At 35.0% G+C, this 17,999-nt stretch overlaps 1 protein-coding gene across 1 annotated transcript in view; it reads right to left on the bottom strand.

The window, feature by feature from the left end:
- Positions 1 to 17,999, bottom strand: part of EPHA6 (EPH receptor A6) — a gene marked incomplete at both ends in the record, with an annotated part of 480,657 nt that overhangs the window by 70,152 nt on the left and 392,506 nt on the right. Inside the window, one exon of the mRNA XM_081326348.1 lies at positions 13,264 to 13,393. Coding sequence (XP_081182474.1) covers positions 13,264 to 13,393 — 130 coding nt within the window. The remainder of the gene's footprint in view (positions 1 to 13,263; positions 13,394 to 17,999) is intronic.

Below are 17,999 nucleotides of genomic sequence, written 5' to 3'. Positions count from 1 at the left end.
CTTGTTATTTCATTATTTTATTATGTCCAAACTACATATTATTTGGTTATAGCCAGTGGTGGGATTCAAATATGTGAACAACCGGTTCTCTGTGTGGATGCCGCTTCCAGAAGTCCATTCTGGGCCTGGGCAACAAAAAGTAGCTCCCGGTTCTGCCGAGCTGGTGCGAACTGGTTGAATCCCACCACTGGTTATAGCAGTGAATGAAGACATAAACTGAAGTTTATGCTACATTTTTGTTTCAATAGCTTTACTAAAAAGCTAATATGTATAACCCACACTCTTCAGCATTTAAAAGTCTGCTAAAAGGATTTCTATGTAAGTTGTAACAATTGAAGCCTTTGGGACAGACCACCATAAATAGATTCCACAGAAAGATGAGGACTACACCTTATTTGGAAAGTTGTAATACCAGAATGTTGCAAGACTGTTTCTGCTTTACCCCTTTCCCTCTCATGTCCTACTGAATCAGGGAGGAGTATGCCTGAGTTTCTCTTTAATGTTATCTTGTTTCCTGGCACATAAGGAATATTTCAACTTTCTTTGTTTGCATAATAGTTTTTGCCTATTTTCCTCAAGATCATATTCTTTAGTCTCTGCATAACGGTAACCCTTCCACTAGATGTAATATCTTTAGAGGATAAAGACCACGTGCTACTGCTCTACTGATAAATGACAGCAATCTAGGGAATAATATCAAATCACCAGTGTTGAAATATGGTTCAGGTAGTAGTAAACATGTACAATCTGTTGATGTTATTTACTTTACTGCAGCTAGCCATAGTTGTAATCATGACTATAAATGATGGCATATATACATATACACACATAGATGGACATATATACATATACCAACCCCAAAATAAAAAAGAAATATATAATAAAAGTTATAATACAATATCAACATTTTAATACATTAAAATTAGTAATATTTTAAGTTATAATTCAATGGAAACATGTTCTCAATGAGACTAGATGATGACTTTTCAAAGTTTCAGATCTGAGTTTTCTCTGTGAAAACTCTGGGATTAAATCTGAGACATTCTGTGTTCAATTGTTCTGCATTCATGAATGGTCTTTATTCTTGAGTGACAGTCTTTCATTTTAAACAAAATGTATCATTAACTTTCAGTATTTGAGACAAATGTATCCACATCACTTTGGTACTAATTTTGCTTTCCTTATTTACTTGAGAAGCTTTTACTGTTGGTAATCAGGAATAAACTATTACTCTACATAGAAAAATGGTCCAATTTACATGCTAATCAGGGCATCCCATCAGATGTTATTTAGGTAATGCTAGTAATACAAAGAAGTGTATAATATATGCAGAACCACTGTAACGGATAATCTTGCATGCAGGGTTGAAAAGAATATAATAAAACAACATACATTTGTGGGAATAAATCTATTCTGTTTAAAATGAACATCAGATAAAACAATGAAAAAAGAACATGGGTACTTCCAGAGAATTGTATCTACATTTTGCCTGCTATTATTTTTCATTACTTCTGCCCAGAGATATAAATAGATATATACAATATGGCCTGTCAGAACCTAGCTTGGAATTTTATGCTTCTAGCAAACTCCTATTAAATATTTTTAGCTGTGTTTGTGAGCTGAAACATGTTTTAGGTAACTAACCAAGCAAAAACCAAAACTCAGGTATTATTTAATCCATAGAAAGGCCTGCTACACTGAAATAAATGGAGGATTACTTGACAGCAGAAATAAGAATAGCTGGTAGAGGAATCTTTTGGAAATGTCAGTAAGTAGAATTAAATAAGGAATGGATTATGCAAGGAAGTATCAGTGATATTCAATAGGCAGATTTTATTAGAACCCATCATCATCATTATTATCATCACCATCATCATACATTCTGATTACTATGTTCCATTTTTAACCACATGTTCTTGGCTGTATGGAATCTATTTATAAGACTCACATCTTCCATAAAATAGGCAATTCATGGTACTTCAGACATTAAGGTAAAGGTAAAGGTTCCCCCGCACATGCGTGCTAGTCGTTTCCGACTCTAGGGGCCGGTGCTCATCTCCGTTTCAAAGCCGTCCGAGGACGTCTCCGTGGTCATGTGGCTGGCATGACTAGACGCCGAAGGCGCACGGAACGCTGTTACCTTCCCACCGTAGTGGTCCCTATTTTTCTACTTGCATTTTTATGTGCTTTCGAACTGCTAGGTTGGCAGAAGCTGGGACGAGTAACAGGCGCTCACTCTGCTATGTGGCACTCGGGATTCGACCCGCCAAACTGCTGACCTTCTGATCGACAAGCTCAGCATCCTAACCCACTGAGCCACCACGTCCCTTACTTCAGACATTATTGATCTATAATTCCAAAAATCATTAGGAAGAAAAGACTGATGAGGATTATTAGAAACAATTGAGGGTTATACATTGCCTATTCCTGTTATAACTACTATATTCAGTCTGTTAGCTTATGGAGGAAATAATAAGAATGGGAGAATGATAGGACAGGGTATTGACTTCTAATAATACTTCTAAACATGTTCTAAAGGGTTTTAGAATTTATTTGGTATAAAGGTATAAAGTTAATTACTTCATCTTTCTCTGCTTTCAAAAACAAGTATGGGATTCTTCCAGATTTCTCCTTGCAAGCCACTTCTCACACAGTGTATTTAAAATATCAGAAGATCAGACGGACCACCAAGGCTTAACAAGATTTAAATCCTAACATTTTTTAAGCCTTTGTGGACCCCCTGTGATGACATCATGCCCCCCCAGGGATCTGTGGACAATAGGTTGAGAACCACTGCTTTAGCCCATATATAGACATAATGATTTTCATAAACTTTCAAAAAATATCATTTGCATATAAAAATTAGTTTACCCAGTACATATAGTATCATATATAATGAATTCACATTTGACTCAAAGAATTATTTAAAAGTACATGATGTTGCTTTAGGACTAAACACAAGCAGGCCTGAATGTGTGTAAACGTGAAGGGAATGTAGTTGGTAGTATATGTAAATTCTCTGCTTTCTTTGGACAGTTGTGGTTTAAACATGATGACATAAAATATTTTGCTGTCTGTTTATTTTAGATACACTTGAAGTATTTCTTAGCTATTTTATATACCATGCAAATATTTTCTAGGAGATTTAACAGATGGCTTGCACTTTTGCTATTAACAATATGATGATCTTGCCTTATTTTTAATAACCTCTTGTTGACATTCTAGCAGCTAAAGAAAACAGTGTAATAGTGTTAGAAACAGATAGCTTGGTAACTATGATTTAATATCTCAGCTAGGGTATGACCTCATATGCAAGGTACTTCTTTGTCTTCCTAATAAAAAAATGTCAAGATCAAAAAAACTTCCAGTTTTCTTGCACAGAATAGCAAAAGTTTAATTAACTGATATCCAGGTCTGTTGCCACCATTATTCTAAACATCACTTAAACCAATTCAGGTCTGGCTTTCTGAGCAGTACTAAATTTCATTAAAATATTCACTATAATCTCCCACAATAATACAAATTACTATGTTGATGTCACTGTAGAGATTTAAAAGGGTTAGGCATAGTTTGCTGCCTTAACACTGAATGCTACTTCTATCAAATAAGATTATCATATTTATTTATTTGATTTTTATGGCCTTCCATCTCATCTAATGTCTCTGAAACACTCACAAAAAGGCTATAAATATGTAAGAAAGTGTCCATCACAGAACGTTTTAAAACTTGGAGCCAGCCTTGTTACAGTTGGTAAGATACTATGTCTTAATAAACTTATTACTGACAGTGAACAATTGTGGTAACCACTGTACTGAATATGCCACTGTGCCTATTATTTAGATATTGTAATATATCACATATTGCTGTGCAAATTATATCAGTAAAAATGATCATCACTATAGCAAGGAACCCCAGCCAAGAGACATTACCGAGCTGTCTTGGCTGATCTTGAATACTAAGCAGGATTGGATCTGGTTAACTCTTTGAGGAAAGATTATCAGGAAATATGAGGCTAGACTGAGAAATAAGAAAATATTCCAGAAGATGGCAAAGGTCTTCCATTCTGTTATAAAAATATGGCAGAAATGTCCAAGACATTACTAGGAGATGTGCCCATCTGAAAAGAAACTTTATTCTACAACATAAAAAAATCAGAGAGACTTTTCTACTACATTTTAAATGGGTCATTTTGCACGAAGCTGCCAAAGCCAGTTTTTAACAGACATAGGATTTGCTTCCCTGTTAGTAACCTATCAACACACAGTAGGTGCTACTGTCTTGAATGGATAATAGTGAATTGGCTACTGTCAAGAAAGCTGCTGAGGTTACATTAAAAACTGCCACACCTGAGTCCTCATTAGCAGGACAAGTGTAAATCAATTGGTCTTTGGTCTGTTTCCAAGATCTATTTAATCTTCCTTAGACTTAAAAGAAAAGAAACGAAAGGAAAGTACCTTAATTGAAATCGATAGGATGTAGGGAATAAGATTAAGGCAACAGAGTTAATGCCAATGCCAGTGAGCATAAAAATCTTTTACTGAAAGTATACAAGATGGTTTAAGATTATGTTGATGGCAATATGAATACATTTAGTACTTTCTTCATGTAGTTAAGAATACTTAAAAGCAACCACTAAAACAAAGGAAGCCATGTAGATCATTAAAAAAATCTGAAATAATACAGTGCCTCCATTAGGCCAATTAAAAGTCATAAATACTGAGAACCCTAGAAATCTTCAGGTGCAAAAAATTAGAGGTGGAAAAATGAAAATAAAATACATGGATTTTAAAAACATGAAATCTACATATAGTCACAGAAAGTCAGAGGACAGTGCAGAAAGTCAAATAAGGCTCATCTAGAGGACAGGAAGGCCTGGAGGAACATTGTCCATAGGGTCGCGATGGGTCGGACACGACTTCACAACTAACAACAACAACAAATTTTATGATGAGTTCAGATTGTATTTAGAGCTGCACTTTTTTCCCCCCAGGGCTGATTGAATAGTGTATCCTTGATTTTGTACTTATTACATGCAATGTTAATGTCTATAACCATGGCAACCATGTTACCTTCCTCTACTCATTCAGTGAACATGAGCAGAGAGTTTTTTTAATTGGCTGGAAAATAAATTGCATATTTAGGTTTCTTTGGATTGCTGGGTGGAAGTTGCTTTGTAGATTGGGTTTACTAGATTTGCCATTATTTACAAATCCATATCGTGAAGAGAATTGCTAAGATAGAATGAGCAATCATTGCAAAATATTTCAGATAGTATGAATGAAATGCATAAACTTGTGAAAATGCCAAATAACTTTATAAATAAGGGTTGCCTAGGCCAGTGCTAGGCTCTTTTATGACTTGTGGACTTCAACTCCCAGAATTCCTGAGTCAGTATGGCTGGTTCAGGAATTCTGGGTATTGAAGTCCACAAGTCATAAAAGAGCCAAGGTTCCCTACCCCTGGTTTAGGCAGATGAAAGGGGACAGGGGGAGGGGGGGGAAACAAAGATACCAGATTCCATGCAACAAACTCTAAGCTAAAAATGTGTATTAATTATTTACAGGTACAGGTACAATTAACGTTTTAGTCTTATACTCTAGAGCCAGTGATGCCCTTCTTCCTTGGCAGCTTGACATGCTACATTTCCTTATTTATTCTGTTATCTTTTTTATATTTCTCTGCAGTGCAAATGGATGAATAGATGAATTGGCATAGCTGTAATAAGATTTAGTACATGAGCAATGGACAGGATGACAGCAAGAAACTATGCCTGAATCATTCACCTTGAAAACTTTATGCAGGAGTACAATTCAAGTTTTGCCAACAGGTTACTGCCTAATTCTCAGTTAGCATTGCTAAGATGCAATTAATGGGGGAAACCATATTATTCTAATACAGTAGATGTCAAAAGACAGTTGAGAAAATAACAAAATAAAAGAGACATGTATTTTAATTTTACAATTTTCATCCCCACATGTATTCTATTGAACCTGTGATAGGCTTCAGCATTAAGAAAATTTAGTAATAGTTAATCCTTATGGAAAAACTTCAGTGGGACTACTTGTAAGTAATTTGCAGCAGATTACACTACTGAAACAACTCAGCATAAAATTATCAATTGAAAATAAATCTAATTTTATTGATAGAAATTTTAGCAGATGCTCTGCTCTCCCACTTAAAAAATATCAGCCAACCAACAAACCAACCATCCTATTTTTGCTGGTTTGTATTCTTAGCTATTTTAAAAACAAGGATATGAAGCATGCCATTTTGAAAAGATCAGTTGTTTAAAAATAAAATAATAATCATAGCTTTTAAGATAACCATTTTTACAGCAATTGAATAATAGAATGATAAATAAGAATGGAAATATAAAGTATCAGATGGATCAGTAACCTGGTGTCTTTGGCCTTGTTTTAAATAGTGAATCAAGGCAGCCCTCCACAGGTGATGGGGTTCCTCAAAATTCTTTCTCTGGCACAGAGTCTGCATTTTTGTATTCCTGTTGGTTTCTGGAACTGCTCTTTTCACGGTCAGGAAACTTGTCAGAAGCCTGCGGAAAATTGCTGACTGACACTTGGTAGGACATATGAGTTTCTATCCCAGTTTTTTTGCTTCTATACTATTCATTAAAATGGATGTAGTGTACTATAATTCTACAGTAGGTGTGCACAATGCAGTCTTGTTTTAATTGCTCACTTTTGGGCACTTTTTTGCACAGTTAATTTTTTTTCAAGCCCTTGAATGTAACTGTTTTCAAATTTTTCCCTTCAAAGATGTCCACTTTTTTACTGAGTTTTAAATCTTTCCCATCGTAGTGAGCCTTAGCCCTATTAGTAAGTTCAAAAATGCTTTCTCTGGAAATTAACTGAAAATTTTGACAAGGCTTTTAGATAATTTCTAAGGACTTTACTTATTACTACTAAATATCTGGGTAAGGGGAATTTCCTACTGCTTTCAGGGCTAATAAGGATACATGAAACAGCTTCCTTGTTTACTGCTCCTTACTGGTACTATAGGAAATCAGCTCTGAGAAGGTAAATTGGCTTCTCTGGATGGATCAATATTATCTATGAATTACTGATCATAAAAGGTAAGTTTCCTACCTGTACACAGAACTCTCTGAGCCATCACCACTGCCTCTTGATTTATAGTTAAATCTTCTTTTACATATAATATAAAATCAGAGCCTTTCAACAGATGAGCAGTGCAAGAATTTTAAGAAAAATATTTACAAATAAAAACTGGAGGAGGTCATCACATCACATAAAAAACATAATCAAATAGATCATTTTCAAAGCTATCAAAGCACATCATTTTTATATTAAATATTAAGAATGAGACCTTATTTGTCAGTATAATTTTATGCATTTTAACAAATACTTTATTGATGTGCAGAAGGAAGCAAAAATAAAATGTGACTTGTCTAATAGTTGTAGTACAGAACAACCTTCATTCTTAACGTACTAGGAGCCAGATGATCTATATACCTTAATAAATTCTCAGTCTAATCATTTTCAATCATTTTCAGTTGACAGGAACCTCCAAACCAGGAGTTTTATAAAATGACAGGCAGTTGTTGTTTCTGATATTTATATTTTGAATAGAAATGTATTAGTTAATTCCTATCTGGGCAACACATTGTGAATTAATAATAATAGGCCTTCATTTATGGATCCAATTATAGATGTCAAGCTGGAGAATAGGGAGTAGGTAGGGAGTAGTATAATTAAAGCACTGTGCAGTGCCTTGGAGAATATCTATTGACTCCTGATCTTGACTTCTTATAGGTCTTGTTTGACCTTCAGGAAACAAAACAGCACTCACCCTCTGTGCCAAGGCCTCATTCTGGTAATGATGTTTATATCTGTGAGTCCTTCAAAAAGTTAAAAAGTGTATACATGATTCAGAAATAGATTATATTGTGCTGTTTTGTTCAATAACAATACTTGCATATGAAATTATTTTTTCATTCGAATGGTGGGTGAAACACACTATGTAGGCTGAATTCACTTGACTGTAACTAGCAAGGCTTGAAAGCTCCCAAGAACAGGACAATTAGATCTTTCTATTGGGGAGTTAAATCCCACATTTGAAGGAACTGTCTTTGGTGGTGCAGTAGTTAGAATGCTGTATTGGAGGCTAACTCTGCGCACAACCAAGAGTTAGATCCTGAAAGGGTTCAAGGTTGACTCAGATTTCCATTCTTCTGAAGTCAGTAAAATGAGGACACAGATTGTTGGGGGCAACGTGCTAACAATGTAAACTGCTCAGAGAATGCTGTAAAGCACTATGAAGTGGTATATAAGTCTAAATGCTATTGCTATTATCTTTAGAGAAAAATGAATCCACATACATTCTTTGTTACAGAGGCAACAAAGAATCCTTCATATTAAATAATCACACACAGTATCTGATTACAAATTATTTCACATGAATTGTCCTTGTTTCACTAATGCATCTTAGTGAATAGAGTAACAGATTCATTGCATTCTCTATAGTTCTTGTACTCAATGAATATGGAATCTTTTATATGAGGACTCTGTGCTAATTTGAAAACAGTGATGAACTATTGTACAGTTGAGAGAGGACAACTGATTTGGAGAATGAAGTCATATTTCTAACTTTGTTGAAGTTAATTTGACAACAGAAGTAGTTGGTGTTTTCTTTCAACACTGCAGCTTGGTTACATGTGTAGTATGTCCAGTTCCCATTTGGAGGAACATTGTCCCTCCCCACTTATAGCAGCCCTGACAGGGATTATCAAGAGGAAAAATGCTACTCTTTTCAGGAACTCTTTGGTTTTCTTTTGTACACAGCTCAGCAAATGAATAGATCCTGAAGTAAAGATAATGGACAAAGGGAAGGCAGGTACAAGTGATTTATTTTATTTCCCTTTCATATGGAATCAGGGAGAAGTCATTTTTGCTTTTCCAACCATCTTTTTATTCTCATGTTGTGATATTAGAGATAATGAGAATAACTGTGCATCATCTTTAAACTGTTTTCAGTTACTGTCAGTGTAAACAGCTACAGGTCACTTAATAATGTTAATTGGGACAGGAATTTCCATTGCTAAGTGACACAGTCATAAAGTGTAACATCACCTGACAATGCCACTTTGCAACTGAAAACCAATCTCTCTGCCTGACTAGCTAGCTATTATTTAATATAAAATATTAAATTGTAACCAGTTCTATATTGGGCAGACAGTACAACAGTTAAAAAACAGAATCCATGAACTCCAGCTGGCTGTCAAACAGCATGACCTGAAGTCCCTGATTGCCATTCGCACTGACAACAAACAATACTGGTTGAACTAGGAAAAAGCCGAAGTTATTGGCCATGCCAAAACTCATCAGGCTCATGAGTTTATTGAAGCCTGGCATTCTACCAATGGGTCTATCAACAAACACATTAACTTAGAACCAGTGTACAAACCAATAAGGAAGTGGACCATCCAAACCACCGACGAACAACAGAACTGACCATCCCTCACTAGTTGAAGTCCATGCCTCACAGCAACCAGTCAGAAGTCACAAAGTCACAAGAACAGAATCATTCTTGTAATTCAACCAAACCTGTCATTCAATCAGCCTTGTGACTCAATCAGACTTGTGATTCTATCAGTCACAAAGACCAACGACCACCCAAGATGTATATAAACAAACAAGACACTTCACCCAAAACCCCTGCTGAAAATGTTTCCTAGTTTGGTAATCAAACATCTGGGAACTAAAAATCAAGCTTGGAGAACAGACCCCTGCCAAAACCAACAACCTGAGCTATGAATATTCTCAACTGTTTCTAATAAAATATAAAATTTGGGCAAAATTCAAAGTGTAAAGAAATTAATTCACAAATGGTAATTGAATTTATGAATGATTTTGTTTGTGAAAAAAGGCAAAGTTTTTATTTTCTATATTTTTTATTCTGCTTTTAATATTTTTTATAAATAACTCAAGATGGCAAACATGCCTAATACTCCTTTCTCCAATTTTCTCCACAACAGATGGAGGTGAGGTGAGTTAGCTGAAAGACAATGATGGGCCAAAGTCACTCAGCCGGTTTTCATATGAATACTAATATCTCAGAAAAATATTTCTGAATAGGGTTTTCATTTTATTTTTAACTATACATAGGGGGTCAGAAACCTACAGTATGTTAGTAGTTTTTAAAGTTTCTATACAGCAATCAATTACTTTTCAGTAGAACTGATCAAAATTTCACTTGGGGAATCTGGCAATGTTGCTCCAATTTTGTTATGAATTTAACAAAACTGGAAATATTTGTTTTCCCTTATAAAATAATTAAAACAAGATACTTGAATTTTATGAAAACCTCATGTGAACAAAATACACTGGGCTCAGCATGAAAATGCTGTTTTAAGTCACATCATAGAAACAGTTTTGATACTGAGCAACATTAAACATATGGCAAACTGAAAACAAAGCAAGTGCTAACATGGAACGACATCAGAATCACACATAATCAAACCTATTAATTTTATCAGGATATTGCCAACAGTTCAACATTATCTTATACTGGATTTCAGGTACTGTTGTCCAGAATTTGGTTATATTGTATATATTGCTTAGGTGCCTATTATGAAGGCAATATAGTGATTGGCTATAGTTGGTGGTCTGCATGTCTCCATAAAAATTCATAATAAAATAAGACACATAAATCACTCTGCTTACCAAATAAAGATACATTTATTTCTCATAAAGAATTTTATTAACTGGCCATCCAACAAGGTAAATCACAATATATTAAAAGAGGGCTTAAGAGAAGATTCTGTGATAAGTAGGCATTACCAAAATAGATAGTTAGCCAATTGCAATATGCAACATATTTTGTATTTATCGTCCTAATCCTCCTAATGCCTTCCCATATGTGGCCTTTGAAATAGCAGGTATGAAGCCTTACAACATAAGAAATCTAAATGTTATTTGAAATGTTAACAAGGGAAAAACATCAAATAGAATTAGACATGATTCTATATAAATCAGAAGAAATTTGAAATTTGAGGAGCAAGAAGAAGAGCAGACTGAATGGAAGATAAACACACCAGGACAATTATGGCAATTTGGAATAATAGGGAGACAATTTAAGGAATACAAATGGCCTAGCCCTTCCAAAAAATGGCAACTAAATGGTCTCTCTTATTCCAAACAATAGATATAATACCAGAGGGAGATCTATTTGATGATTTAAAAGCATTGACATGGAAGGCTAGTTGGCAAAGAAAGCAAGCCAGAATAAGGCTGAAGAAAATTGGGGTTTTGATTTATCAAAGGGGATTTCATATGACTAATTCGAGGGTCAAAGGGAGAAGTTGAGATAAGGGAAATTTTGGTCATTAAATTTAAAACATTTGGAAATTAGTTGAAAATAAGGATGCTATTTGTTTAATACTTAAAAATTAGACCCAAAAGAAAAAATAGTATGAATATGTTTGATTTATTGATTAACTCAGATAATATATATAATGGGCTTTGATTTATTAAAGAGGATATTGTGTTATTAATTAGATGATGTAAGATGGGGGAAATAGATAACTTTTAGGAAATAGAACAAGATTATACCCAAATAGATAAGATGTGTATTTTGAATATTAGATTCTGTTATGAATTGAGATAAAGGAAACTTTGGTTACCTAAAACTGGAAATTATAAATATTAAATGTTAAATCTGAATATTGATGGGAAACTAAAAATTGGGAAAAACCAATAACAGGACATTGATTGAATGTAAAGATTGAATATAAAAGTAATTAAGATATGTATAAGCTAAAAATTTATTGATAAATGTAATAATGATGTTTTTATTTAATTGATATAATAAGAACTGTATTAGCTTAAATATGAGATAGTAGATATTAAGGGAAAAAGAGAGGAAATATTTGAGGTTCTAGATTGAGATTTGTATGTTACTGAACTGTTGATTAACCCAGCCACCACCTTGCTTTTTAAATACCTAAATGTAAAATTAGAAAATTAATAAAAATATTATTTTTTAAAAAGAATTAGACACGATGTTTCTATGACAGGCATGTCAAACTGCCGGCCTGCATCATGCCAAAACCGTACCCACCCCATTGCCGGCAATGGGGAAAAAGTCACGATACATCATGTGATGTTGTGAGTTTGACATGCCTGTTCTATGGCAAGACAGAGGATTTGTTGAAGTCCAGCTTGGGATATATCAGTTAAAAATAAATAGGATTTTGAATTTTAAAAATCCAATTACCGGTATGTGCAAATGGCACAGTACAATGTGATAGTCTGACTTCCACTACATATATCTGTATGCTTGCTAATCTGCTTCATAAAACTAATGGAGAAGCCGAGGCAGATTTTTTTTCAGGATGCTGCACATAGTATAGAAAGATGAAATTATATTGCACAACTAGGAATCCATTATAATATACTGAACAGGCTTTTTTTGGTAAGCTGGAAGTAAGTGAAGTTCCATTTCAGTGGGTTTATTCTAAATTTGACTAACTAAAAATTAGTCTGTTCTGAACTTGCCAAATCACTGTTCTTGTTTTCATGCTATGCTTTCCATTTGGTACATTGGCTGAAGCAGCCGGTCTAGAACCAGGAATTTTAGTGCTATCTTAGGCACATATGCCAGTTAGATGAATCTGGACAGTCACTCTCCGTTAGATCTAGGAAGAAGGCAATGGCAGACAGTTCCAAAAAATGTTGCCAAGACACTTAATCACCGGGAGGTAACACTTTTTAAAAAACAAAACAAAAAACCCTTGCGTTATCATCTGAAACTACAAAAAAAAAAAAAAAGAATTTTATTTGGTGATGAGCATTTATTAATGTAACATTCTATTCTGAAGTGTAATTATGAAATACAATTGCCAGGAAATGGTTAATGATGTTATTTTTAAATGGCATATGAGACTAGTGTGAAAAAACAGAACTTTTCAAGAAAATTGTTATATTTCACTATTGTACTACACTGGGAATTGAGTCATAAAAGAGCCAAGGTTGCCTACCCCTGGTCTAGCCAGTTACCTTCTTTTTTAACTGCATCATATTAATTTGTTTAAAACAAAGAAAAAAATGCCTCTCATTTTTAAAATGCTAATTTGGATTTTATGCACTTTTTTACTCACTTTGATGTAGAACCTGTAACAAAAGTGACATACAAAATGTCTGCAAAAAAGTATATTTGTCCCCTTCTTCTGGTCCCATGACCCCAAATATCTTAAAAATGGGTGCTTCGAAAATTTATATTGAATACCTACCGGAGAAAATCCTGGAGGGTAAAGATCCTCCTCCTGACAAAGGATGCGGGGCCGCAATGTTATTTAAGAATCCTTCCCTCAGGAATCTTGGGCAAAGAGACTGGAACCCAATGGCCGGGAATGGTCCTTATGAAAGATAAAAATTGTCATTAATTATAGGCAGTGATTTTGGTTGCTGAAAAGAAACTGTTTCCAATAGAGACAGAGCATGAAAATATGAAAGTTTAATTATTAATTTACAACCAGTTGTATAATTAGCTCATGTCAGTCAAACAGATATTACTCCAAGGATTAAGTTTCATTCTGTTGCCACATTTTAATTGAGGAAAATGTGAGATTTGGAGAAACATCTTTTATTGTTATCAGCTTGGTTAACTGTATTTTTTGTAGTTTTTCATCTATTTTATTTCCCATTTTTTGTTTTTTTCTATTTCTTCCTGTAAAATTTATTAAGATAAATAAAAATGAAAACCACATAATGCTAGGCAAGAAACCATGGTTTACCAATCATGCTAGCACTGCTGACAGATTTTATTAGGCTAAAGCAAGCCAATACATTTTCATTTGATGCAATGTATGAATTCATATTGTAGATGCCATTCATTAAAAGCTCTCCAATCTTTACCACAGTTTTTCCCCCTTATAGATAAACCTGTTAAACAGGCAAGGTCAGAACATTTTCAGTGATTGTAAACTACATTTTCAATTTGGTTTAACATACCAATTTCTAATCAATACTTAGAGCACAATTTGGAAATTATGAGAAACCAGGAAATCTTCTTATTGTTACATCATACTGTAAAAGGTTGGAACAATAATAATCAGAAGAGTTCATAGATTCTGCAAACATCAAAGTATTAATAAGGCCCGCTAATGAAAAATGGTATACAGTTTTGTACATATTGAAAAGTCACGGATAGTAAACCATGAAAATAATCTTTGCCTGACTATTTGAATTGAGTGAAAAATACAGAAAGCCATATTTATGTATGCCTTATTTGAATTTAATTATTACTATCAGTCATAGGGATTCCCAAATATTCTGTATAATTATACATTTGGAATTTTGGAAACACTTAAAAAAATTTAAATCTAATAAGACACTGCATAACATTTATTTGGAGACATTGCCAATGATAATTTGAGCAGAAAAATAGTTTTTTCCCCTCTATTGTACATGCTACATAAGGAAACTGTAAGTTCACAGTCTTCTTACTTTGTAGGATTTAACTCTCCTTGTCTACCTCGCAGAGTTTGATTACAAAACTTTCAGATGCTTGTTGTTATGCTTTTAATGACTTTTTTGTTTTTTATTTTTTGCAATTAAAACCTCTCACATTCCGTTCAGTCTGGATACCACCATTGTTGGAGAGTTAATTATAGAAAGATTTGGTGACTCATTTTGTTAGACTGAATCAATTTGCGATTTCCAAAGATATATAGGTTGATTGTTTGGAGCAGTAAATTCCATCACTTATCCATTAGATCTTTACCCAATTTGGTTTGTAACTTCTAGGTGACAGGTTATTAGAGATACCTTAATTTCCCTGATTGCCTGATTTATATTTAGTAGTGGGTTGCAAAAGGGATAGTAAATTGAAACTGAATTCAGACATGTCAGAGGTGTTCATTGTGAATGGGTGTATTCCACCGAGGTAATAGACATTGTTCTTCTGAACTGGGCTACAATTGTACTAGAAAGAACAGATGTTCACATGGGGCTGTTTCTGGATTCAACTGTCTCTCTGGTTGCAAGAGTCAGGAGTACCCTTTATCAGGTTTGGTTGCTACAACAGTGTGTCTTTTCCTGCAACAAAATGACCTTAATACTGTGAGCCACATACCGGTAACTTTTAGATATGACTACCATAGCTGCATTGGCTTCCGGTTGCCCTCCGGGTGAGATTCAAGGTGCTGGTGATGACCTACAAAGCCCTAAATGGCTTGGGTCCGGGATATCTGAGGGAACACCTGCTGCCGGCATCAAGTTCCCTTCATCCAGTGCGCTCCCACAGGGAGGGTCTTCTCAGGGTGCCACCGGTAAGAGATTGCCGGCGGGTAACACCCAGGGATAGGGCCTTCTCAGTGGGGGCGCCTGCCCTTTGGAACCAGCTGCCAGTGGAGCTGAGGACTGCCCCCGACCTCCGTTCATTCCGCTGGGGCCTGAAGACCTGGCTCTTCGAGCTCTCTGGCCCAGGCTGAGGATTAATCTTATTTTAACTGGGGTTTTATTTATGCAGGGACAAATATAATTTTTTTTAAATTTGTTTTTAACTTTTGTATTTTGGTTTTTTAATCACCCTGTAAACTGCCCTGAGTCCTTCGGGAAAGGGCGGTATATAAATGTAATAAAATAAATAAATAAATAAATAAATATGACTTTTGTATTTAACACGAATATCTCAATTAATGTCAAATTTAGCAATGAGGTTGATTTCTAAGAAACTATGCTGTAGTGAAAATATAGCATTGCACCTATTTATAATTTGTTTTAGCAAAAAAAAAAGTGCTAGTTAAGTGGAAGAATTCTATACGAACTCATATCCCTGATCACTGAGATCATATTAGCAGGCTACAGTGCCATAGGCTCATCTCATAATGTATTGAGCTTTTTTCTCTTTATCTGCCACAATTCTTTGTAACCCATTCACTAAGTTAAATGGCTCAATCTCTTTATTCATTTTACAAAAGCCTTTTAGCCATTTTTAATTATTGATTTTAATTTTATCATGACTGGATTAATTTTGATTTGATGTTTTACAACTGTAAATCACCAAGAGGCAGTATAAATCAAATGAAAGAAATAAAGAAAGAATATAACAGCAAAGTCCTGTAAGACTCACATTCCAGTGTTATTGCAGTGTAAAGGACGATGATTAATGTAGGAAAATGCTGGAATGCACAGATTTAAAAGCTTCTATTCAATATTAGATGCCTATGTCTTAACCAAAAACATGAAAGAGGAGACATGGGAAGAAAATTCCACATTAAGGGTAATTTACATTACAGTCTAAACTGCTAGTTTGTCACATTGTTCCTGGCTGCTTCTGAAGCTTATTTCATCAGTTCAGATCTGGATTGCAGTTCGCTGGCAAAGATGTCTGGCTGAAGATGTGATTGGTTGTTCCCTTATTAGTAAAGATAAATCTTCCCTGTGACAAAGATCTGTGTTTAATCAAATACTGAAGCTCATGATATTTTTCCGTAATTCATATATCAGAAATTACTTTGGTGAAGAATACTGAAATGTATCATTTTTAGAAGAGAAAGATTGCCTGGTTTAAAACCAAAAGATGAAAGGCATGGAATGTCAGGTAGGCTTTGAAATTTCATTAATTAGACTATATTTTTGGAGAATTTGAACTCTGGACCATTAATCTTAACTCAGGACTTCACCCCTGACTATTTTGATTCTTTGTTCAATCTAATCTTTTATTCATAGACTTCTACTCATATTTTTTTCCTGCCAATTATGGGTAGATGTGATGAAATTACATTATTGTCTTCTCTACAAAGAGAAAAATTAGAAAAGCAACTTTTATTCCTAGAAAAATATAAGGCACTTATTTTGAATTTAAAATTATTCTTTTTATTAATTGAGACTCCATCCTATTTTGAGTTTTCAAAGACAAAATCAATCTCTATGAGCCAGAGTACTGTGTTTCCCCTTAAACTGAAAATTTATGGCTGTTGCTGATTTGATGGGATTTATTCCATCCTGTGCAAAATCAAATCTGTTTTGGACTAAATCTAGCATGCTGGAGATCAGTTGACAGGGTCAGTTGATCTCTTTTTGGCATAATCTTAATAGCCTTCATTGATCAAGTTCATTAAGAGTATTGTGAGACTAAGTTATTGTCTTTCTTGGGTGTGCTGGTGAGGCTTCACCAAGCAGTTCCCAGCTGTCTCTTTGATTATCACAAAGAACTTGGTATAGAAAACTATGGGCTAATTAAAAGGAATATTATAACACTACCATTTCCGATCTTCAAATATCTAGACAGCTACCAGAGGGTAGCATAGAATATAGAAAATGTAGAGATACAGTTTTGATAGTCCTGAGGAAGATCTGAAAGATTAATCCACTGTAATTGTATTTGCACAATATACATGTATAAGGCCAGACTATAGCAGTACTTGCTCATGTCACACCAGCCGTCCATTTTTTCTGACACTTACATTTCTGCACCAGTCATATTAAAGGTAAAGGTAAAGGTTCCCCCGCACATGCGTGCTAGTCGTTTCCGACTCTAGGGGCCGGTGCTCATCTCCGTTTCAAAGCCGAAGAGCCAGCGCTTGTCCGAGGACGTCTCCGTGGTCATGTGGCCGGCATGACTAGACGCCAAAGGCGCACGGAACGCTGTTACCTTCCCACCATAGTGGTCCCTATTTTTCTACTTGCATTTTTACGTGCTTTCGAACTGCTAGGTGGGCAGAAGCTGGGACGAGTAACAGGCGCTCACTCTGCTACGCGGCACTCGGGATTCGACCCGCCAAACTGCCGACCTTCCGATCGACAAGCTCAGCGTTCTAACCCACTGAGCCACCGCGTCCCTCCACCAGTCATATTAGGTAGGGTAAAATAATTAGTGCGTGAAGAATGGAGAGAAGTGAATCTGGATTATTTTCCTTTGCTATATAACCTTTAGCCATTTCTTTTAGAAGGCTCAAGGATAAATTTTATTAAGTAGACATTTACTTCTGGCTAAGAGTAGATTATATGGCACTCTCT

This window comes from Vipera berus (assembly GCF_964194415.1).
Source record: "Vipera berus genome assembly, chromosome: 4".
In the NCBI taxonomy this organism is placed as follows: domain Eukaryota; kingdom Metazoa; phylum Chordata; class Lepidosauria; order Squamata; family Viperidae; genus Vipera; species Vipera berus.
This window is presented reverse-complemented; position numbering and strand designations above follow the sequence as displayed.